General features: G+C 30.8%; 2 protein-coding genes and 7 non-coding genes across 11 annotated transcripts; 8 read left to right on the plus strand and 1 right to left on the minus strand.

Annotated features, from left to right (window-relative positions):
• The first annotated feature begins 6,356 nt into the window (after nucleotides 1-6,356).
• LOC146918438 (uncharacterized) lies at nucleotides 6,357-10,825 on the plus strand. Of its 3 annotated transcripts, XM_085720090.1 has the most exons (6): nucleotides 6,357-6,905; nucleotides 7,130-7,188; nucleotides 7,317-7,383; nucleotides 7,510-9,170; nucleotides 9,299-9,440; nucleotides 9,767-10,825. In XM_085720090.1, the coding sequence occupies exons 4-6, from the start codon at nucleotides 7,533-7,535 to the stop codon at nucleotides 10,462-10,464; spliced, it is 2,478 nt and encodes an 825-aa protein (XP_085576216.1). In that variant the 5' UTR covers nucleotides 6,357-6,905; nucleotides 7,130-7,188; nucleotides 7,317-7,383; nucleotides 7,510-7,532; the 3' UTR covers nucleotides 10,465-10,825. The 3 variants fall into 3 exon arrangements, with proteins under 3 accessions (XP_085576216.1, XP_085576215.1, XP_085576214.1); XM_085720089.1 differs by lacking the exon at nucleotides 7,130-7,188 and having other exon boundaries at nucleotides 7,260-7,383; XM_085720088.1 differs by lacking the exon at nucleotides 7,130-7,188.
• Nucleotides 10,826-11,293: 468 nt separating this feature from the next.
• On the minus strand, nucleotides 11,294-12,525 carry LOC146918439 (dynein light chain 1, cytoplasmic-like). Its single transcript, XM_085720091.1, has 2 exons — nucleotides 12,260-12,525; nucleotides 11,294-11,704 (listed from the first exon to the last, which is right to left on the minus strand). The coding sequence occupies exons 1-2, from the start codon at nucleotides 12,395-12,397 to the stop codon at nucleotides 11,561-11,563; spliced, it is 282 nt and encodes a 93-aa protein (XP_085576217.1). The 5' UTR covers nucleotides 12,398-12,525; the 3' UTR covers nucleotides 11,294-11,560.
• A 2,970-nt stretch (nucleotides 12,526-15,495) lies between these two features.
• On the plus strand, nucleotides 15,496-15,595 carry LOC146918440 (small nucleolar RNA Z43). The gene has a single exon (XR_015016907.1). It is a non-coding gene; the product is annotated as a small nucleolar RNA Z43 (small nucleolar RNA).
• A 394-nt stretch (nucleotides 15,596-15,989) lies between these two features.
• On the plus strand, nucleotides 15,990-16,111 carry LOC146918441 (small nucleolar RNA SNORD14). The gene has a single exon (XR_015017276.1). It is a non-coding gene; the product is annotated as a small nucleolar RNA SNORD14 (small nucleolar RNA).
• Nucleotides 16,112-16,324: 213 nt separating this feature from the next.
• Nucleotides 16,325-16,447, plus strand: LOC146918442 (small nucleolar RNA SNORD14). The gene has a single exon (XR_015017383.1). It is a non-coding gene; the product is annotated as a small nucleolar RNA SNORD14 (small nucleolar RNA).
• Nucleotides 16,448-16,865: 418 nt separating this feature from the next.
• LOC146918443 (small nucleolar RNA Z221/R21b) lies at nucleotides 16,866-16,953 on the plus strand. Its single transcript, XR_015016912.1, has one exon. It is a non-coding gene; the product is annotated as a small nucleolar RNA Z221/R21b (small nucleolar RNA).
• Nucleotides 16,954-18,360: 1,407 nt separating this feature from the next.
• On the plus strand, nucleotides 18,361-18,457 carry LOC146918444 (small nucleolar RNA Z43). Its single transcript, XR_015016909.1, has one exon. It is a non-coding gene; the product is annotated as a small nucleolar RNA Z43 (small nucleolar RNA).
• A 242-nt stretch (nucleotides 18,458-18,699) lies between these two features.
• Nucleotides 18,700-18,823, plus strand: LOC146918445 (small nucleolar RNA SNORD14). Its single transcript, XR_015016938.1, has one exon. It is a non-coding gene; the product is annotated as a small nucleolar RNA SNORD14 (small nucleolar RNA).
• A 196-nt stretch (nucleotides 18,824-19,019) lies between these two features.
• Nucleotides 19,020-19,107, plus strand: LOC146918446 (small nucleolar RNA Z221/R21b). The gene has a single exon (XR_015016913.1). It is a non-coding gene; the product is annotated as a small nucleolar RNA Z221/R21b (small nucleolar RNA).
• Nucleotides 19,108-23,661: the final 4,554 nt, after the last annotated feature.

Below are 23,661 nucleotides of genomic sequence, written 5' to 3' on the forward strand. Positions count from 1 at the left end.
TGCCATTTTTTGCATTAATTAGTTGCAATTACACCAAACTTATTACTATAGTTGCAAATTTTTCCTTTATGAAGCAATATTTGTTCATGAGGCGGGATATTCAAAAGATTTCTTAGAATATTGTTGTGACATAACATAGTTTGAATTATTATTTATAGTGACCAATCTGTAATTTCATTTAGATAATCTAAGATGTGTTTTTTAGATGATCTCATCTTAGGGATTATATTATTTTGAAATGTTAATAATTTTCACATTATTTACAATAATATTGTCTTAAATGATTAGAACCCGTCTCACTTAGATGAGAGATGTTCAAAAGTTTATTTAAAATAGTCGTACAAATATCATTTTTCTTTGAAAATTATCTAATATATTAAGGAGTTTAGGTCGAGGAAGAAACACAAACCAACGAGTGCTTGTTACCGGTCTCACTTTCTTTACATTTCAAGATTACTATAAAAAATTTTAACCATGAATCTAGGTATTCATAATATTTTGATAAATCAACAAGTCTTAGATCCAGTTATATTAAGGCTCATATGTTTATTATGCTTCTAAACATTATTTTTAGCTTCAAATTACTGACAAAAGCTTAACTTTGCTTCTAAAATGAAAGTTGATTCTAATTGAAGATAATTAATGTACTCAAACATTACTTAGTTTACATTAAATCTTTTTTAACCAAAAGATAATTCATGTACAACTAAAAAAATCAATTTTCTCACTTTTAACCAAAAGATAATTCATGTATAACTAAAAAATCAATTTTCTATACTGCATAACTAAACTAAAACGATGCTTAATTAATTTGGTTGATTTATTCAAATGCTACTATAGTACTATACGTAGCATAATATTGAACAATATGTGGGGCATATGTTGTAAGCTATATATATCCCATATTCAAGAGTGTTACTGCTTAGGGTATAGTAACTATAGTTGAAGTCTAAATTGTACTCTTTTTCAAATTTGAAATATAAATATTGACTTCAATTCAAATTAACAACCAAACAAGGAAAAAAAACTGGTGAGATTCAGTTACATTATTTATTATAGACACCAATCGCAGTGTTCTGCAACAAGAGTCCTGTGACTGCATTTAAAAAAATAACCTCATTTGAATAACTTGGTGCTTGTTGTATCTTAGTACTAACTGACACATGTAAAATACAAATAAAGAGTTAAAAAAATTAACTTGGAATTGATTTTAGATAGTGACTTTATGGAAACAAAAATTGGTGGTTTAAACAGTTATTTGGACTTATATTTTAAGGGTCATGTTATCTTGTGCCCTTAGGGCACATGTTAAACAATCAAGAAATGGAAATATTCTCTTAAAATTTGTGCTTTCAATTAATTAAAAGTTAAAAAATTGAATTCAATACACAAGTTTCAATAAAAAGTTTCTACATTTAACACATTAACGTGTGCCTTAAGGGCACAGGTTAGCATTTCCCATATTTTAATTTCTAGCTACAACCAACTAAATTTTTTTTGGCTTTTGAGGCATATAAAGATAAAGGGAAAATAATGGATTTGAGTTGTTGTATAAAGCAAAAGGGGAAAAAAGTTATTTCCAACAAACTTTCATTTGAGTCACATTAAACCATAAAACAATATGACAGCTCTAATAAAGTGTGTATTTGGGTGAATATTCACCAAACATATTCTTCAATGAATTTGAACAAGATTAAGTTTAAAATTCAATGCATTAATTACTTACACACTGTCACTTGATTGGCAAAACTTAATTTTGAATATTAAAAATGGATATTCTAAACATAATATAGAAACCAAGTTTTCAAATAAATTAATACTTGTGTTAAAACAAGTTTTTTTTTTTTTTTTGAAAGAAATGTGCTTATAGCATTTCATTGATGATTAGAAGTTCAATACATGTGGGTATTTCATAATAAACAGCGGAACTAGTGTTAAAACAAGTTTAAATAAAATGAAAACCTAACGTCAAAAAATAAATAATGAAAACCTAAATACAAGACAGAATTCTCTCTCTAATTTTCTTTTCCTAATTTAGGTTTTGTATAATGTATAGAGATCTTATTTGAATAGTTGTCAAATACTAAATGTTGACACATCTAATCAACCAAAATGTGAATCTTATTTCTCCATATTATGGGAGTTTAGAATATATTTTTTTTAAATTCCTTACAGGGTAAAAAAGTTTTAGCTTATTAAAAAAAAGTAGGAAATTTGATTAAAAAGATATCCAAATGACCTAACTATATTTTTTTTTTAAATCGGATATCCTTCTTATGTGCAACTTCAAAGACTAATCTTTCAAACTTTGTGGAACTCAAATAGACTGTTCCAAAGCTATATTTGAATCCAAAACATTGGTTAAGCTAAAAGAGATTCGTATCTTTTCATCTAAGCACTCTTGAGTACCTAACTTTATACATATTAAGTTCTAAATGTATGAATAAAGTCAATAAACTTAGTTTAAGCTTCAAATGAAATTCTTCAATACTTAAGATATTTAAATATACTTTTGATCCCCATAAGTTTCAACAAAAGTTTGTAATGAACCATAAGTTTCAACTGGCGTATATTTAGCTCATCAATCCATTGATCGCTTGTAGTAAATCATAAGTTTCACCTTCCGTGACCATTAACAAAAGAAAAAAGATATTATTTTAGCTCAGACGATATTTCCATTATGATGTCCCAGACACATACATGTATCCACTCTATTGTTCATAAAAGAAGCATCAAATTACACTTTACTTACCAATAGGTGGTTTCCGTCAATGAACCAATATGGCTGTTCACACCAATGTAGTTATCATCTCCAAATGATTAGACTCAAATGATTAACAAATTTTATTTAACGAATAGTTGATCAAAACTTCCATGAAAAAATAAAATATGGTCTCTTATAATTTATATTTTATCTAAATTTTTTATGTGTTTCTCTTTTGTCTTGAAGGGTAAAAAATCACATTTTTTTCGTTCATACGGAAAGAATATCTATTTCCATGATGTAAGTAGTTTTATTTCTCTTCGGTGAACCAAAAGCATAATGTCCCCATCAAGGCATTGTGCAAGCAAACAAGAACAATTTTTAAACAATTTCAATAGTTTACACAAACGTTCATATATATTTTTCACCAAAAAACCTGTCGGTGGAATTGTGTTTCATTCAAATAGAAACATTAAATTTAAAACATCAATTGAGTATAGACATTTTTCAACCTCCGCTTAATTTAATACATACATTTACCATAACGAATACTCAAACTATATTTTGTCTTTTTTTCACACAAGCTAAATACCCCTACTTAAATCACAAGCTTGCGTTACCAAGTTCGACTTTGTCTTTATTTAAGTAATTTGATGATTGAACTCACACATTTTACATGTGAAAATTGTAAGAATCTAGGGTTTAAACCTCAATCTTTACATAAAATTGTTCTTATAACTATCAACTGAATTGTGTTTATGATATGGAACCAAATACTAGAACTATTAATCCCTTAAAAAAGTACTAGAACTATTAATTAATCGCTTGATTTCCATATCTTCTCTAAGAAAAATATTTACCTTTCCCATTAACAAGATTTCAATTCCAAATCTTTAAAATATGTACATCTTTATCAAAGAAAAAAAAAAATCACGTCTTGTCATGAGTCATCACCAATATGCTTGTGTAGGGAGCAACAATTTGTCACACCCCGTATTTCTTTTTGTCAAGCACTCAAGTTACATGACAAAGAATTACAAAACCTTTGAATGACATAAAATAAAGGCATGAATGATTCCTTCATTCCATTTAAAAATCATAAAAACATCTACTATCAAAAACATATTTTATCCAAAGAGTAAGGATATTTTGACATTCATTTGATAACAACTTTGTTGACAACCTTATTTTTCTCACTTCTTATTGGTCAAAAACAATGGAGAGAGAAAAAGGAAGAGAGAGAATAACAACATCATGTAAGTATGAGATAAAAAGTTGTCCAAAAATTGTCAAAAAGTGATTGTCAAAATATATTCTCTTATCCAAATGACCTATGCTAGTGTTTAGCATGCCCGGGTGGGTGTACTATTATGGACCAATCCTGTATGTCAACAATTAACCAATTATTAAGTGATAACTACTCCCCTAAAGAGGAGTGTTATTTGAACAACCAATTGGTTGACAACTTTTGGGACAACCATAATTTACAAAGAAAAAGTTGGTATGTACACGAAAACCAAAGCAATAGAGAGATAAAGTAAAAAGTAATGTGAGTATGAGAGAGAAAGTTGTCACAAAAATTGTCATAAAATGGATGTTCAAATATCATTTCTCCCCCTAAAAAAGTCATATTGCTGATTCCCAAGCATTCTAAATTCAATATTCAGAAGTCAAAAGACTAAAAGAGTAACTATTGTTTGGTAACTACTGTTTGTACTTACTCACTCTCTCGTCCTTCGTTTTGAGGCGAGTTATTTGAAAAACTGTTTGTATAACAACTTAGTATGTGATAATTATAGATTTATAAAGAAAAGTAGATGTTTATACAAAAGTTAAAACAACATAGAGATAAAGTAAAATCATAATATAAATATTAGAGAGAAAATTGTCGTAAAAATTGTTTTTTTTTAATAATGTCATAAAAATTGTTATAAAATAGTAAAATTAATGGTACCATATTTTTTGTGTTAATATTTTGACATCAAAATTCGACATAGTATGTCGGACACCATATAAAATAGGAGTTAGTAAAAAATGAGGTGTTTGATGTCAAAACAATATATTAATTGAACTATTGAATTTCATTAAGAAATATGAGTGACTATGTAAAATTTACTTGCATTATACCTAAATTTACTATTTATATCTAATAAAGTCTCTCCTGTATTGTCCCTGTGAGCTTAGCTCAGTTGGTAGGGATATTGCATTATTTATGCAGGGGTTGGGGTTCGAATCCCGGACATCCCACTTTAATTGTGTGAGCCCTAACCACTAGGCTACTAGACCAAAAATAAAATATCTCTCCCGTATTCAAAATAAATTTTCTCCCGTATTAACTTTAAGATTAATCTAATAAAGATGTAACATTTTCAATTGTTCACTAAATAAAAAAATATTCTCAGTTTAATTTAACGACTCAAGTTACGTGATAAATGATGTAGATGCTCAAGAAAATGTCTTTTTTTATGGGTTAGATTGTTCGTCAACAACAACAATTAAACATTATCCCACTAAGTATGGTTGGATTGTTGATCACGACTTCATATTTGTTAGATAAAAAAAATAATAGATGATTGCAATTGAATCTAAATATTGATTGAACATGTTGCAGAATCAATGTGTATGTATATACATGATCCAAATCCTAACTCTTACTTCCTCCATTCCAAATCTTTATACAAGTAGTTTAAGGCTTTTGCGCATATATTAAATTTTTAGGCAAATCTCACACATATTAAGCGTAGAGAAGTGGACATATTACGGATTCAAAATCACGCCTCAACATACCAAATATTTATACAATATGATTTACGATATGGCTTGTCAAAAAGTGCACTTACAAATCATCTTAAGTTAGCATGACCCTATAAACTATAATCTACATTTTAGATTCATTTAATTAATGATGTATACGGTCTTTATCATAGACCACATATATCATTTAATAAATGAATCTAAAATATTAATTTTTTATTTATAATAGTGATCATAGGGTGTATCTCAACACATTATCTTCGATTGGTTGAAATTCATATGAATCTACCAAATTTTGGTTGAAATCCATATGAATTTTAATTAAAGAAAAAGAACATGTTGAAATGTATATTAGAGACGTGTTTCTAACATTATTCTAATTTATACTCCTATACTTTTTTCGTGTGAATCAAAAATATCTATATAGAACCACGAAAACTAATCTTTAAGCCGAACAATCCTATAAAGTGTCGAAAGCTTTCATCAAAAGATTTAACACCGTTATATTTACATCATTGATTAAACTCGAAGAGATGATTTATTATGTGATCCAAATTTACAAGAAAACCTCCTTTTAATTTAATTAATTTAAAAATACAATAAGTTGATAACTTTGATAAAAGAAGAAAGAAAGTTTCATTTATATTACGTACAACCACAAAAACTAATCTTTAAGCTGGATAAAATGGTAAAGTATCAAAAGCTTTTATCAAAAGATTTAACACCGTTATATTCATATCATTGATTAAACTCGAAGAGATGATTTATTATGTGATCCAAAATTACAAGAAAACACCCTTTTAAGTTAATTAATTTAAAAATACACTAAATTGATAACTTTGATGAAAGAAGAAAGAAAGTTCCAAATATATTATTTTATGCTTTCATCATCAACATCATGTGAATGAAGTTGCGTGGAGCCATTTTCCACTTTGTGTGAACACTGTCCCTTCCTTCATTCACCTCACCATACCTCTTTGTATGTTTTTTGGAACAGCTTTTGCTTCTTTATCACTCTGCAACACAACATCATTTGTACTTGGAACCAAACCCATTTTTTCCCATTTTTCACTTTCATAATCCTTCATAGATTCATTGTCTCAACATAAATAAACATTAAACTATCCAAAAAACCAAACACACCATCACTTGCTGTTTTTTCAAGCTTTGTACTTGTGTTCTACTAGTTGCAAAAGTCAATGCACTTATGCACCCCCTTTTTTCTACACCCCCCATTTGGATCTGAATTTCTTCTAGCTCATTCTCATTGATGAAAGTGTCTCATTGACGAAACTTCTCAAAATATTTATGAGTTTTCACTACTTCATCATAAAGACTAAATTTTTATGATTTTTTTCATGAATTTCTCAAGTGGGTCATTTTCTTTTTCTCATGGTTTTTTGAGGTTGATGCTTCTGAAAATGAACAACTGAAAGAAATATAAAGGGTAAGTTTTGTTTCATGAAATCATGGATTATAGCTTCTTTTTATGTGATTTTTGGATTTTAATATTTTTTTTAGTGTGTTTTTGGTTTCATCAATTTTAAGAAAGAGTACCAAAAAGTGTATATTTTTGTTATGAAAAAAATCAGTTTTTGATGAATATTAGGACTATATGAGATTAAAGTTTGAGTTTTTAGCATCATTTATAAGTTAGAGAATTACTTGCAGATCTCCTATTGTTTCTTTGCATGCTGCTTCAAGAATCTAATTGAAACACAAACAAATTGGTAATGATTTATACTTTTTATAAGAAAATTTGAGTGCTAATGATTTATACTTTTTGTTTGTTTCTTTCTAGGTGGGATTATTGTGTTGTTTTGATAGAGACTGATTAATATAATGGTTTTTGCTTCAGTGGGACAGACATGTATTATTTTTTGTCTAATGTAGACAAATATTAAGATCCAAGAGGACAAGATCATGTAAGTATTCTATTTTTTCTATGTGATTTTACAATTTTAATAACAATTATTGTTTTGTTTTTGTTGTTATCTTGTTATAATGATATTTTTAGTCTCTTAAGTTATTTTATGAAATTTCTGTGACAGAATATTTTTCTAAGGACTTAGTCATGTATAAACCATTTGTGACATGTGATGATCCAAAAGGAGTTGTTGAATGTGGAAGTATAAGGAGGTATAGGTCAAATTCTCACAAAATGAAAGATAAGACAAAGAGCCGAAAGCCGGCCGAAAATTTAGAGACAAATAAACAAGACAAAGAAGAGAAGGTATCAAAAGGTTCGACAGAAAGAGATTTTGATCCATCTTCTTTGCAGCTTGTGGAGGTATCTAGAGGTGCTGCAAAGTTGAACAACATGATTGAGTCGTGGTCTAGAGGTGTGAGGTACGATGGAAAATCCGATGATATTGCAAAGGATTTGTTAAAAGGCGCTCTTGATTTGCAAGAATCTCTAGAGATGCTTCGAAAGGTGCAAGAAGCTTCGAATAGTATGGGCCGATCGAAGAGAAGACAAGAGGAGAAACATGAAAGAAGTAAAATTGATGCAAATGTGAATGATGGAAATAGATCAAAACATTCTAATCAATTTTTTGAACACAATTCAGCTTATGGTTCTTCAAGTAGTTGTAGAGAGGAACTTAAGAAAGTGATTAAGGAGAGTTTGGTTCGACAAAATCTATTCCAAAGCACAAGCACTTCTGAAGGATTGGATTCAGCTTCAGCAGCATTCCCTTCTACAAGCTCAAGTCAATCTTCTGTTGTTTGGTATGACAAACTTTCGGATTCTTCATGTTCACCAACTTTTTCAAGGAAGGAAAAAAGTACCAATCTTGTTGCAAGGTTGATGGGATTAGAACAATCCCCTTCAAGAACATTTCCATCTGTTATGCAAAAACAGTTGGATAATCAAAAGATTGTGAATCAGAAGAGACCTGTGTTCGAGATCGACACACCGAAGGTAAGAAAGCATAGTTCAATATTTGAGAATCCAGAAAGAGAGAAGACACTAAGGGAAATTCTTGAAAGTACTCATTACAATGGATTGTTAAAGAGTAGTCCTATTAGAGAGCACAGACTTCATAATCATGTCAATCATTCCAATGATCTTCATTACGAACAGTTTGATGATTTACCACCGATTGTACTCATGAAACCTCGGGAGTTCGTAGAAACGTACGAGCCGGTTCTTCGAGAAGAGTTTTCCTTTAGAAATCCAAAAGCAAAAGGAGTTCCTTCAAAAACCTTCAAACCAAGGGAAGGATCAACTAACAACATGAGAAAAGAGATGATGGAAGAAAATCTATCCAAAAGGTTTATCAAAGAGGAGAGATCGAAGCGCGTCAACGAGTTTTTGGAATATGATGTGAAAGAAATCAAGGCTGTTGAAAGCAAGAAGGTTCAAAAAGCTAGTCATAGATCACAAGCAAGTGAAACAGTTGATGAAAAAGCCAAGGTAAAGAACATTACAATTCTCAGAAAACCGATACAAAAGGAGGTTTCAAAAGCTAAAGCTGTGGCAAAAGCTGAAGATCAAGGCGAAATCAGGTCTAGTAGTGAAAAGTTGAGAAAGCCGCGAAGTGTGTCGAGGATTGAGAAGGAGATTCCATCTAGAAAGAGCACTTCTTCAAATTCAAATATTGCCATCACAAAACCAAAGACACAAAAGGTTAATAGTTCAAAGGAATTGAGAAAGAGTCAGATGAAGAAGCAAATATCTGTTGATTTGCCTGAAGCAGCTAAACCGATTGTAAGTTTTACTGCCATTTCTTTTGTCTCTATGATATCTAGTAGTGTTTGGAATTTGAACTATCTTGGATAAAATAGTTTAGCTTTGTAATCCTTCAATGAGTTTCAATTCATTATTCTTGTGCACAGGATGAAAAATTAAAGCAAGAAGAAGGAATGAGTATCGATGTTTCTTGTAAAGATGATTGTGCTGAGATTAAAATAATCACTACTGTAACAGAAGATCTCATCATGGAGGATGAAGTAGACACCTATGCAAATAAGACTAGAGGTATGTTTCTATGGATCCACTTTGGCCCTGTTTGGATAAATCGTATAATTAAGAGTTTATAGCATAAGCACTTATCATATAAGTTCTTATGTATATGCTATTTCTATAACAACAAAAAATAAAATAAAGTCAAACTGTTTTGAACACTTCATGGAAATACGCTGAAAATAGTCGATGAGCATCTCATAAACGGTCTCAGTGTTTGTGTCAGTAGATAAGCTCAAATAAGTCAATCCAAAACATATCCTTTTTAGATGATTAGAAGCACACATATCATTACACTAAATAAATTGGAAGCTTAAGTGACTTATTTCACCCTTTTGCAGATAATTGCGAGGATGGCCAGAATTCTTCAGTTGATGATGTTTTGATGCTAAATTATGAACATATAAATGATACCTTCCCTGCTGAGGAAGCTTGTGACACCACCGGCGTCAGTGAAACTTGTTTCAAGCAAGACAAAGACATTGCTGACACCACTAATATCAATGAATCCGATTTTGAGCCAGACAAAGACACTTCTGAGCTGAAATATTTGCTTCTAACCAGCAAATCATTTATTGACCATGCAGATGAGTTTCTCAATCTTGATATTGATTATCCTAAGATCCTACCAAAGATCGAAACTAATGGAATAGCCAATACAAGACTCTATTTGGATTGCGCAAACGAACTCGCTGAGAGAAAAAGCCATCAAGAGTCATCACAGTTAGTTCACCCTTTACTGCTAACTTGTGTAGGGAATTCAAGATTGCAAATCTCTTTGGGAAGTTTGGTTGAAGAAATCAACAATGCAATTGAGAATCTTACATCTTACAGTGAAAATTCTGAGACTAAACTTATTTTGGATAATATTTGTGCAATGCTGGAGAGAGATATGAAGTGCAACAATAGGTTGATAAATGGAATGTGGAACTGTGGTTGGAGGCATGGATTTTCTTGTGATGAAGCTGAACAAGCTGTTAATGAAGTAGAAAACATGATTTTAGGTGGATTAATTGAGGAGATTATTGTAAATTTATGATTATATATTTTGAGACATTTTGGATATACAGCCCTTAGTTCTGCATCTGGGTTGTGTGCCGGAAACTGCACTCAATCAGCCACATCTAAACAGTCTAATCAGACAGTACAGATTTGAAGATCGGTATTAAGATTTAAAAAAAAAAATTGCATTGAAATCCAGTCCTTCCGATCTTGATCGGACGGTCCTGATGTGGCTGACTACGTGCAATCATACCGCACACGTTTCAAATCCCTTAGATATCAGCATCTTCACCTTGTATATAATAAGGACTAAGAAATTGACCACAGGAAGGATAGAAGAGTTGAGCAAGTTGGCTGCAGAAGTTGCATAATTTTTCTATCAAAAATATTTTTTATTCTATAACTCATACATTTGAATTTGATATGTCTATAATGCATTCTAATTCCATAAACTTTTATAATGAGTCCAAGAGAGAATCATAGGTAATGGTCATTTGGTGTAACTTCCTATTGAACCTGAAACAAGTGAATATAGGCTGAAAATAGAAAGTATTGGAAAATAATGTATGGCTATAATGGATTATTGCTATCACTTCTCTTTTGATTAATGAAGAAAAATAATAATTAAGTTAATTATAAACAATATAATATTTGAGTTACCATTTGATCAAGAGTTTGACCACGGAATTGATAGGTATAGAAAATCATACATCAGTCTTCGTGAGTATAATTCAGTTGACAGAAACAATGCATTATACATGATTGAAGTTCGAACCCTGACACCCCAGTTATTCACCTTAAAAAGTGAATTCTAACCATTAGATTGTTTGAAGAAAAAAAAACATACATCATTAAATGTTAATATCTTAAATAAATCTCATTTATTTTGAGGAATTAATCACATACATTACACACATCAAAAAGAAAAAAATAAATAAATTAAATGAATGGAATACAAACAACATTTTGTTCTGGCTTGATTAATACACTTGAGATGGAAGAATGTAATATCTAAAAAGCTCTACTTGATTAAAGTAGAGGATGTACACCCTTTCCCATTTGCCATACTCTTTCATAATGCAAAACACAGTTGGTTAATGATCATACATTGAACTTCAGCTCAAGGAGAACAATCAAGAGGATGCTCCCTTATAGATTAGAAAATTAAGGGTCTCAAGAGAAAAATATATAAAGGTCCCTGGTGTATGGCTAAAAAAGCACCCAAAATTGGAACCTACTACACATTGCCACCCACTTCCATAATTCTTATCAAACTCCTGAAAAAACCAAACACAACCTTATTTAATTATTAATTGGAAACCAAACCAAACTTCAAACTCATAAAATAAATCAGCATTAAAAACCATAGTCAAATGTTAGGATAATTTACTTCCTACACCACAAAAACCATGAATTTCCCTAATTACCCTTCATCCTATTAAATAAAAAATAATAACGTTCAAAAACAATATTCCATGACTTCCGATTCGTCATACTAAAAATAGGTTTTGAGAAGCTCAAAATTTGAATTTATACCCATGTTTTGGAATATTTAAATTGAACTTTGCGGAATAGAAATAGTTTCTAGCAAAGTTGAATTTGAGCTGGTCAGACTAAAAATAAGTTTCGATGAACTCAAATTTTGAATTTATCGAAACACGAGTGTGTTTCAGCTTAGTTATATTTGAGTTTGTTGAAATTTCAACGAGTTCGGATAAGAGAGTTTTGTTTCTTGAAAATATTAGAGATGAATTTGGATTTATGAGATTGGTGGAAAATAACTCAAATTTAAGGGTATAGAATAAAATTTTCAAAGTGTTAGAGTAATGTACCTTCTTGATAAAACCAGCAATTGATCTACAATCACAAACATCATGGAGATCAAGAGCTTGAGAAGCAAATGACATGGCTTGAATTTGCATCTTCAAAGGCATATCTGTTTCTTGCACCACACCTTTTCCTTCCAACATCTTGAGTTGCTCTCTTTGATAATCTACAAATAATAAATGATTCCAAGTTCTCTCTATTGTTATTGTTGTGTGTATATATACAAAAAAATATGTAGCTCATTATTCAACAATGATACACATTTAGTCCATTTTGATTTGAATGAATGATTAAGGAATTTCGCAGCTTATGGAAAGTAGCACGTAACCCGAATTTTTTGATAAGGATATTTAATAAGCAAGTTTATCTAAAGTTTTCTCCTTTCATTTGCTTATAATTAATTAATAATAACTTTTTTGCTAATGTATGAAAAAGATTATTCGAAGTATTTTTCTTTTTTTCAAAGTGGAGTATGGTCTTATTTTGACCAGTGGAGAAAGGATTATGGTATCATTAGTAAATTTATATATCTTGAATCATTATTTACTCGTGCTTCATTGAGGATTTTTTTAGGAAGAGCTTTAGTTTCAATTCATAGACAAAAGAATTGACCGGTGGTTGGAGGCTTAGAGCAGCCAAATATTAAATGTTACCTTTTCTTTTCTTAGTTTAACTACGAATTTGGATGGTACTCAAGTTCGATTACGAGGTGAAATCATTTTTGGTCATGTTTTACTAAGACAAAATATGTCAACCTGTCATATTTTGATCGGTTGATCCATCAATTTGTCTAAAGTGAAACGAGCAAATTAAATAAATGGTCTCTCATCGTTCCGTTTTTAGTGGGCTAAACGGAATGAATCAACTTGAACGACATGGTCTAAAACTTCAACCAATTTTGTTGTTATTGGTTTTACTTGTCTTGAATAAACTTCGGATTGATTAAGATCTCTTTACTTTAAGAGTAAGAAAATTAAATTAGAATAAAATGAAGATTTTTTGACCTATAAAATAAATAAGAACTATGATTCCTTTTCCAAACCAAACAACAATTGAACCTTTTTTTGAATCTATGATAACCGTGAACCCACATTGGTTTTGTCTGTTAAAATATTAAAGCACCTAGCTGATCAAGAAAAGAAAAGAAAATGACCTCAGATTGAAAAAAAAAAGTATGTAATAAGGGTAAAAGCCATCTCAATTTGTTAAGAAAAATGTGGTATTATGTCTAAGAATAATAACTGGAGTTGGAGAGAAAAAATCTGAGTTTATAAATACAAATAAAATGGTTCCATTAAAATATAGTCATGAATCAATTTTTGATCCTCTGATCCCTTCACGAGGACATGTCACATGGTATAGGATTATTATTTGAAAGAAAAAAAAAAGTGGTTGGTTGGTTGATCAAAAGGTATAGAACAATGTATAATTAACAAATAGGATTCGCTGGCGGGGGGACTAAAAGAGGCGATAAAATAGTTTGGAAGTATGGATTTATCTAAGGTATCAATCGAACTTTATTGCAAGCAAGTGGTTGATGGCATAATTAGGGGACTCAACACCAATTTCATGTTCTTGATATTTGCAAGACTTCACTTAGAATCTACTAAAACTTAAATAAGTTTTATTATGAGACAAGCAAATAGTGTTGCCCATCTGCTAGCGAGGGTGTCATTATCTTATGTTAGTCTCCACGTTCATGATTATATGTCATCTTGTATTGAGACTATTAGTGCTAATGAAATGAGTTAAGTTTATTTATGTCAAAAACAAATAAGATTCGCTCTAGTAGAATGAATTAAACTCTGACAATACCGGTTTAAGACTCAAATTATGACTATAGTAGACTAGAAGATAATTTTTTTTAATTTTTTTATCTAGACTAAAAGAGATACTTATATTTAACGTCTAAGACAACCTGATATTGGTTAAAGGAAATGTTTATATTATTAAGTGTCCACGGTTCCTCAATAACATACCAACTAATAGGATTACCTCCGAAGGAAAAACTAATGTCTCCTAAGTTTTTAAGGACCAACCAAGGAAAAATTATAGACAAAACTTATATATACATTTTTTTAATAATTTTATTGCAAACATGTTATTAATATTATAAGAATCTCGGCAACAAAAAATTAAATTTTTTTAGAGGTAATTATAAACTTCTTTAGGACAAAAACATACTTAAAAATCTCTAAATAGTTTAATCTATCATTTTTTAAGTTAAAAAAAATCAGTTATTACTCTTATCGCATTTGAAATTGCTCAAAAACTACCCCAACAACAATTAACATAAATGTCGTTTAACATTTTTAATATCGGTTAAGCTACATACGTTCTTATGGCTGAAATCTAAGCAAGCTTCCTTTTGTTATAGTTTTATTGATTGGTGGAAACATCCGACTCTGTGTATGGGTGTTCAGGTTAATTTACTGTACCTTATTTTGTGCTATTGATGCCGCTGTTTCTTTAGTGGCATTTTGACTCTGTAAATACTTTCTGATGGTTCTCCTTTTGCACACCTTGTGCAGGATGGATCATTGTGGTTTTATTGATATCTCATTTTGATTTGTTCAAAAAAAAATATCGGTTAAAAAAACTTAAAAAATCATTGAACCACTTTAAAAAGTATCCAACGAAAATTAACCGCTGTTAGAAATGCCGAACGACAATTAACTACCGCTATGATAGTTTTTAAGCAATTTTAGAAGTGGGAAGAGTAATTTAAAAAATTAAAAAAAAAAAAAATCAAACTTGAATGTTTACTAAGCCCACATATGAGAAGCCCTTACCACTAACGTTTTTCTCTTGGGCCAAACTCAACCCGGTTACTATACTCTTGAAATCCATTCGCGTAGGTTAATTCACGGCGCACCCTTGGAACATTCTAGACAAAACCCTAAACTCAACTCTATAAAAATTAACCCTCACTTTCTCAATTTCAATTCACTCAGCTGCAAAATTCATCGTTTCCTATTTTCGTAGAAGTATTGGTGTTTGATAGGTTCCACTGTTAAATCACTTCATGTCATATTGATTTCATATTGCATATTGATATTGATTTCATATTGAATTGTGATGTGATGTGACAGGGAAATCGATCGTCCACCATATTCTTCAATTACCATCTTGATTTTACCTTTATAGTTTATTTTCAGCTTCTGCTTCTGTGTTTGTTGTTTAACTTTCAAAATTTTGTTCATTTTGTTTTAAACGTTTTTTTTTAACTGAAATATGAATTGGACATTGATGATATCTGTGATAGGTCTCGTTCGTCGTAATGGTATTATATTTTTACCTTGCCGACCATTCTGTTATATCACCACCCATATTCTGAGTCCTTTCTTTTAATCAACCATTTTTATTTCAATCTTGTTGATTTTTCATTGTTGTCGTGTTTAGTTAATTAGTTTTGATTTGATTGAAGTTTGTATGTTTTGGCCAATGATTAAAATATTTATAATAGACAAGCATATGTCTGAAGTTTATCATGTAGACTAATCTAATCTTCTCAATGAGGCCAAATATATTACAATTTTTCATTTAATTTGTTGTAACAATGATCCAATCTGTTCAGGAAATCTCATTATTTAAGAAAAATTCTGTTTTATATTTATTTAATTGTTTTGATGTCAATGTTGTGTACTTCCTAGATTTGATTATGATTTCTCAATGTTTTTGTGCCAAATTTTGACTGAAATTGATTAAATTTGGTTAATGTGATATGGATATTGTTGTCTATGATGATACCTTGAAGGCTTGTTTCTCAAAACATTCGCAGTGGCCGCCTAAGAACTTTCGCCTTCGCCAGGCTTGAGAGTTAATGCTGTTTTATCCTTCCTTGGATGTCTGAGACAATGTTCATTATTTTAGCATAAAAATGTACTATCACAATGGTTAATTCTATGTTTATTTTTACCGTTTGGATAAAAATCAGTGTCATTGGTAGTCTCTCTGATGATTGAAATGTGATTACAATTTGTTTCTGCAAAGTTGATCATGTTATTATCTTGTGTTTCAATCTTATATTCATGTTTTATATTCATGTTTTGATTATTTTGATTGTAAATGACCAATGATGATAAATTTAAGGCTTGTTTCTCAAAACATTCGCAGTGGCCGCCCAAGAACTTTCGCCTTTCGCCAGGCTTGAGAGTTAATGCTGCTATATCCTTCCTTGGATGTCTGAGGTCAAATTAATCAAAATCTATATTATTCGTTATAATCTAGTGGCTTATGGTTTGTATAATGTATCAATGGATTTAATTTACGTGTTTATCCAATCCAGTGTCTTATGTATGTATCATTGATTGATTTAAACTGTATGCACAATTTCAGTGAAAAATGAACTCTTGTATGCTGTGTTTTCCTGTAATTATCCGATGAATATGATGATACATTGCTTGTTTATCAAAACATTTGCCTTTGCCAGGCTTGATAGCTAATGGTGTTATTTTCCTTCCTTGGATGTTAATGCCAACTTCTTATATGATGATTTTAAATTTGATGTTAAAGAACAAAAATATGATATTGTTATGCAAGACTTGTTTTGAAAAGTTAATTGAAATTTGATCAGATCAATTATATATTGCTCTGAATATTGTATTTTATTGGCTATGATGAGTCATAGAGATAGTCATGCACCACTCTGATGTTTCAGTGCTGATAATTTTCTCATACCCATTATTTTTCTGAGCCATTTCCTTTTCATTATCATGAATCCAGATTTGAATTTTGGAATACTTAATTTTTAATATACTTTCATGTTTTACTTGAATTTGGGTACGATGCACATTTCTTCACATGTTATTTCACTTTTAGACTGAACTTTCATCCAAAGTAAAAGGTCTCAATAGTTTGAACATCAACACATCCATTTGCTCCATGATCTACTGGAGTAATTTAAAACTGTTTGACATTATGAAATAATAGGCATCTAGTTTTTAGTGATCTTAGCGTGATCAAATGAAGAATATTGATATGAATTACTAATCAAATTTGGTATAAGAAATGTGCATGAGTTGGATATGCTGAAATCAAAGATCACATTCATGCAATCTCTGTGTTTGTGTGGTTCAATTGAAAACCTTCAATTGAAAAATCTAGTAGTTGAAAATAGCACCAAGGGATATTTTCTGCATCTGCAAAATATGAGGATTACAAAGGTCGTTGTATCGAAATGTGCATTTGCAAAATATGAGGATTACAAAAGTCGTTGTATCGATATGAGGATTACAAAGGTTGTTGAATCGAAAAAGTCACATGAAACACGTAGAAGCTTCCCTGTTGAGCACTCTATCATTCATGCATCAGATATTGTCTACCATATGGCAAAAAGTTTTGTTTCATCTTCAAATGACAGCTTCATTATGGAATAACCTTGTGTTCCTGCTACCATATTTAACATGTTTACCTCAATTTTATCTAGATTTTCGGTACCAAAGCATCTTATTTTGCATTAGAAACTTATTGTATTCATGTTGTAAGCTCATCTAAAAAAAAATATGGTACCACAATGCTTGCATATGGTTAAATCAAGTTTTCTTTACAAAGATATATAACTCCATTCTTCCAAATGCTTCATTATTATCATATGCTTACTATTTAACGTTTTTTGGAGATCCAAATTATATAATCTAAAATATGGTAAAAATAGTTTAGATTATAAAATTCAAACGGAGTCGAAATGAGAAATTCATAGACATGCTAGAAATTAGTAGGGTGGAAAACAAAATCTATAAATGTGTTACCCAGCCCACAAAAAGCCCTTTACCAATGTTTTATTTTGGGCCAACTCCGCTAAACTCGACCGGGCTACTACACTCACCCTTTATAAACCCCAACCCTCTTTGTCTATCACATTCACAATCCCAATTCACTCAGCCAAATCACAATCCCAATTCACTCAGCCAAAACTCTAGTTAGTTGGTGTATGGGTATCGCTCTCAAACGGCCTAAATCACTGGGTGGTGATACCAGTAAACCACTAACTTCTTCAATTCCGATTCTTTTAGTTTTTACACTTTCTAGTTTTTTATCATCTTCTGGGTTTATGGTTTTAATTTCTCGTTTTTTGTTGTTATAAACATAATTTTATTAATTTTCTGGACATTGATGATATCTGTGATAGGTCTCGGTTGTTGTAATGGTAAATTTTTACCTTGCCGACCATTCTGTTATATCACCACCCATATTCTGAGTCTTTTTATCAACCATTTTTATTTCAATCTTGTTGATTTTTCATTTTTGTTATTTTTAGTTAATTAATTTTGATTTGATCGAAGTTTGCATATTTGGGCCAGTGTTAGAATATGTGTATTTGTGATTATAATTTGTTTATGCACAGTTGATCATGTTATAGCTCATGAATGATCGTGTTTCTTAGTCTTAATCATGTAAATTGAACAATGACAATGTTTGATGTTGTGTTCATATGATTGTTAATGACCAATGATGATAAATCATAAGGCTTGTTTCTCAAAACATTCGCAGTGGCAGCCTAAGAGCTTTCGCCTTTCGTCAGGTTTGAGAGTTAATGCTGCTATATCCTTCCTTGGATGTCTGAGGTCAAATTATTCTTCTGTAATTTTGCAAATGTTTCTTAGGCATAATTTATCCAAGTTGGATTTTATTTAGTGTCTTTATGTTTCAAATTTTTCATTGTTGGTTCAACTTGTGTGTTATGTACTGTATCAATGTTGCATTGTCCTATAGTTTTTTCTTAGATTTTATCTCAATTACATGTTACTTTGAAATGTATATTTTGGGCTGTGATGAGTCATAGAGATAGTCATGCACCACTCTGATGTTTCAGTGCTGATAATTTTCTCATACCCATTATTTTTCTGAGCCATTTCCTTTTCATTATCATGAATCCAGATTTGAATTTTGGGAGTTATTATCTACTTAATTTTTAATATACTTTCATGCAATTTCTGTTTTTGTATCGTTCAATTGAAAATCTAAAATCTAGTTGTTGAAAATAGCACTTTTTACCTCTTATAGAAAACGGAAGAGGAGATGATTTTCCAAATTAGTTTTAATTCTATAAGGATTACAAAGGTCGTTGTATCGAAATGTTCATCTGTAAACTATGAGGAATACGAAGGTCGTTGTGTTACTTGTGTAGAAGCTTCCCGCTTAAGCACACTAGCATTCGTTGTTGAAGAACCCCTGCTACCATATTTAACTCAATTTTATTGATATTTTTGGTACAAAGCATCTCATTTTGCGTATTGTATTCATGTTGTAAGCTCAACTAAAAAAGAATATGATAAGTGGTTGATGATTGTCCAATTATTGCTTATGAACTCTTGTAATCTTTTGTTCTTGAAAATTTTGCCAAAAGTTTCTTTATTGAAGAAATAGAATGTGTCAGCATTATGCTAATTTATAGTTTGTGGTAATTGTGGAAAGTCTCCAAATATAATCGACCAGAGGTTTGTATTGTAACCCATATGAGAAACAAAGAGGATTGCCATATGTAATTAGCGAATGCAATAAAAAAATTTAGAACACATTTAAAAGTGTAGACTTAACACAGCAGTTTCCTATTCGTTATAGGTTGTGGTTATATAATAAAGGGCCATGCTAACCGGTGGCCTTGGAGCACGGGTTAAGCACAACATAAAAGGAAAGCATTCCTAAATGAAACTTTTTTAACTTTTATGGATTAATTACACAATTTGCACTACAATTACTATAAAATTTCCTTTTTTAGTATCCTTAACTAGTGCCTGGGGAATTGGTTAGCATATCCCTAAAATAAATCATAGTCCGAAATCGTGGCCTTTTGTTATTTAATCGGAACTTGTAATAATGTGTGGCCTTAGGATTAGAATTGAGTCGAGCTGAATTGAAATTAGCTTAGTTTTCCTCGACTCGTTAAGAATTGAATCGACTTGAAACTCAACTCGAATTTGTTAACCTATATCTACATTTAAAACTCGACTCTTAAGGCAGTTGCATCATTAATTGAATGAACATAAAAAGTCAATTTTGCTTATATTTAGAAACGGAGGGAGTATCACTTTGCAGGTTGCAGATAACATGAATCAACTGATTGTGTTGTTTGTAGTGCAAATTATGAAGATTGTATCCACGCGATGTTGGTATAATTGACTTATCTTTTCTCCAACAATATTGCAATAATAAACTTGTGGGACACGCAGCTCCTAGCACATGACACGCCTTAGGCAATGACGAGACACACTTTCAATTTCTTTAAAGTTGCGTGACACGGAACCTCAAAGCACGCATCACATAGCATCCAATAGCTCAACCTTATGTTTTTCTTCATTCCATGTTCCGTTTCTCCTCACTGAAACGTCCATGATGACTATACCCAAGGAATCACTTGATATATCTCGTAAGAAAGTATAACAGGGCAACAAATTTGTCTTGTTTGGAAGATTTGACAAGTTCGTCTTGTACGCCTAATAGCTCTATCATGCTCATATATTGATTTATTTACAAAAACTCAACTAAAATTATTGAAAACTTGCTAGATTGATTTATTTACAAAAACTCAACCAAAAAATTGAAAACTTGCTAGAAAGACTATAAAGTGACTCATAAATACTGCTAAAAACATTATATGATTGACTATTATCACATATCAAAGAACTATTTAAACAAATCCCCTGGGCTTAATTTATATGTTTCAAAACAATGTAACTAATAATCGTGGAATTGTGATATTGCAATTTGATTTGACTAGTTCTTTTTCTCTTCTATCCTACAACATTGGTAAAAGTAAAACACACACTAAAGAAACTTTTTATGGATGGTATAGATGCTACTTGGAATGGACTGGCTACAATAGAAAAGAAAGTTTGGAAGAAAAGAAAAGAGTTAAAATGCAAGTTGTAATTCAACTAATAGTGTATGTTTTTGAATTATCCGTCTGTATTGTCTATGTTCAATTCAATTATACGAGTGAGGGGCATAACACTTATGCTGTCCATGTTCACTTACAAATGAGAGGAACGAGAGGAGTCAACATTATTACAGTGATAACATTCAAACTTGAACTAAACTGATTAAGGATTGGTATCCCATGTATTAATCTCTTATAATCAAATGGAATAAATGTTGAAGATAAGCAATAGCAAGAGCTAAAGCGGAGGCAAGCACAACTATAATAGCACCGACCGAAGAGAGAAATGACATTTGCGATAACATTTAAAGAGGAGGCAATAACAGCTTAAAGAAGGCAAAAACAACCAAAGAAGGGGCAAAGGGCATCAAAAGACTAAATGAAGACGTAGAGAATGTCCTCAAGAAGGGCCTATATACAATTCTTGGGAATATTCTCAACGTCGTCCTTTATTCTTTAACGCCCTTGCCTCTTATTTAGCTTTTTTCCCGTCCTGTTAAGCTAGTCTTGTCTCTGCTATAACTACTATCATAGCATGCATTGCTTCCCCTTCAGTAGTTGTAATAACACATACTCTTGCCTCCTCTTCAACTGCTGTTATTTCTTCTCTTGCACATTTCTTTCATTTTGATTCAAAGATTATAATATATGTGATACCAAACATCTTTAATCAATCTAGTTTAAGTCTCAATATCATCACCGTAGTTATGCTTTCTTCACCACTCCTATTATTGTAATTGAATACAAACAATACAAGTATTATGCCGCTTACTCATGTAATGGAACACACACAACACAAGCAAACACAAACAGATTATTTAAAAAACCTATATTATTAGCTGAATTACAAAGCTATGTAGTTCTTGGAGTAGAAAATGAAAGTGTGTTAGATTAATTTAAAGAAATTATTATAAAAACATATTGTTGATTTGATGAGTGAAAGAAGATATTAGGTACAAAGATTTTATTTTGATGAGTTTGGTTAGCTACTTGTTTAATTTGAAAATGATTGTGATGGTTGAACTAAAAGAGAATTCAAATGAGTTATTTTCGAATCTGAAGTTTTTGCGATGATCAAACCAAAAATAGATTTGATATAGTCATCGACTTTGAGATTTTTTGCATGGTGACTAAATCAGAAGTGGTTATGATGCAGTCATCACTTATATTTTGGTTTTAGATTATTTAAAATGAAGCTATTCAATGACCAAACTGAAAAAAAGAGGATTTAGAGTCATAGATTTAAGATTTTTACAATGATCAAACGAAAAGAGAATTTTAAAATAATAATAATAATAAATAAATAAATAAAAACAAAGGAAAAGAAAAAAGTGTGAAGATAAAAGGGAAAATAATAGTTGAGAAATAAAGAATGGGTCGACCAAGAGAAAGAGAGTGTAAAAAAGGGATGTGATCCTTTGTACCACTTCTGAAGCGGGAGATGGCATATTTCTACAGAAAGAAAAAAATGGGTCGGCCAACGATGCTCGTCTATATTGAGACTTTGAGGTAGAAATTAGGCATATGTTTTATTTCCTTCCTTTTTATTATATGCATGAGAAAAGCTAGGTGAAATCTACGTGATTGTCATCACTTTATGTGTGATATATTTTCAAAATGTGAGAGTCATATGTGTTTCATCTAATAAAAGAGTAAATGTTAAAAAAAAAGTATCTATAACACTCTTATTTGTATTTCCCATTTTTGGTTATGAGGGTTATGGTTAAAGAATATGATAGTTTTAATGTAAATTATAGGAAGCTCTCATTCTACATTTCTACTAATGTTTGGATGTGTTTCTCTTTTTCTCCTGTTTTCCTCATCCCCCTCACTCTGTATTTTTTCCCTCTATATTTATACACCAAAATTAGGGTAAGATCATTTGTAAATGATGTTTTATGTCCAACGTCACGGCCTCAAAGCATCCTTTGGCTTGTTGTGATAGCAGTACAAGTGCACTCAAAGGTAAAACAAAGAAGAAAACAACAACTGATAAAGATAGATTGAAATTACACTAAAAATGATGGTAGGGTAGTAGCATGGTGTAGAGACCACATGTCTCTTACAATCCTTTTGCAAGGAAAAGGAAATATGGATAATAAAAGGTTTAAAACAATATGGTTATTTGATACAAATAGCAATACTTGTCAACGATGATCAACTATATTTTATGTCTTTATATTTTAATTTCACTTTTGTATTTATATTTTCTTTTACCTGTTTGTTGAGTTTTGGATACAAAGATTAAGTTATTATCACTTATTTTAGAAAACTATTTAATTGGTCGGACAATATTGAAGTTCTACAATGTCGGTCATGAAATACAAAGTTAACATTTTGACTAATATTCAAATGGAAATTGTGAAAAATGAATAAGCCATGAATTAATTTAATCCTTGAATTCACTCTCCAACTTAGTCTTTAAACTTGTAAATACTTATTAAGTCCTTGATACTTCAATTTAGTCCCTTCTATTAAGATGCCCAATTTAGTCATTAAACTTGTAAATATACTTATTAGTCCTTGAAG

The sequence above is a fragment of the Medicago sativa genome, chromosome 6 (assembly GCF_051527215.1).
Source record: "Medicago sativa cultivar Bolivia chromosome 6, Bolivia_mono, whole genome shotgun sequence".
NCBI lineage: Eukaryota > Viridiplantae > Streptophyta > Magnoliopsida > Fabales > Fabaceae > Medicago > Medicago sativa.

What these genes read in the sequence shown, in the direction of transcription:
- LOC146918438 (XM_085720090.1), top strand. Translation starts at nt 7,533, where the DNA reads ATGTATAAACCATTTGTGACATGTGATGATCCAAAAGGAGTTGTTGAA. An exon ending in CTGAAGCAGCTAAACCGATT is followed by an intron (nt 9,171 to 9,298) that starts GTAAGTTTTACT and finishes TCTTGTGCACAG; the next exon opens with GATGAAAAATTAAAGCAAGA. An exon ending in CTATGCAAATAAGACTAGAG is followed by an intron (nt 9,441 to 9,766) that starts GTATGTTTCTAT and finishes ACCCTTTTGCAG; the next exon opens with ATAATTGCGAGGATGGCCAG.
- LOC146918439 (XM_085720091.1), bottom strand. Translation starts at nt 12,397, where the DNA reads ATGTTGGAAGGAAAAGGTGTGGTGCAAGAAACAGATATGCCTTTGAAG. An exon ending in TTGCTGGTTTTATCAAGAAG is followed by an intron (nt 11,705 to 12,259) that starts GTACATTACTCT and finishes TGGTTTTTTCAG; the next exon opens with GAGTTTGATAAGAATTATGG.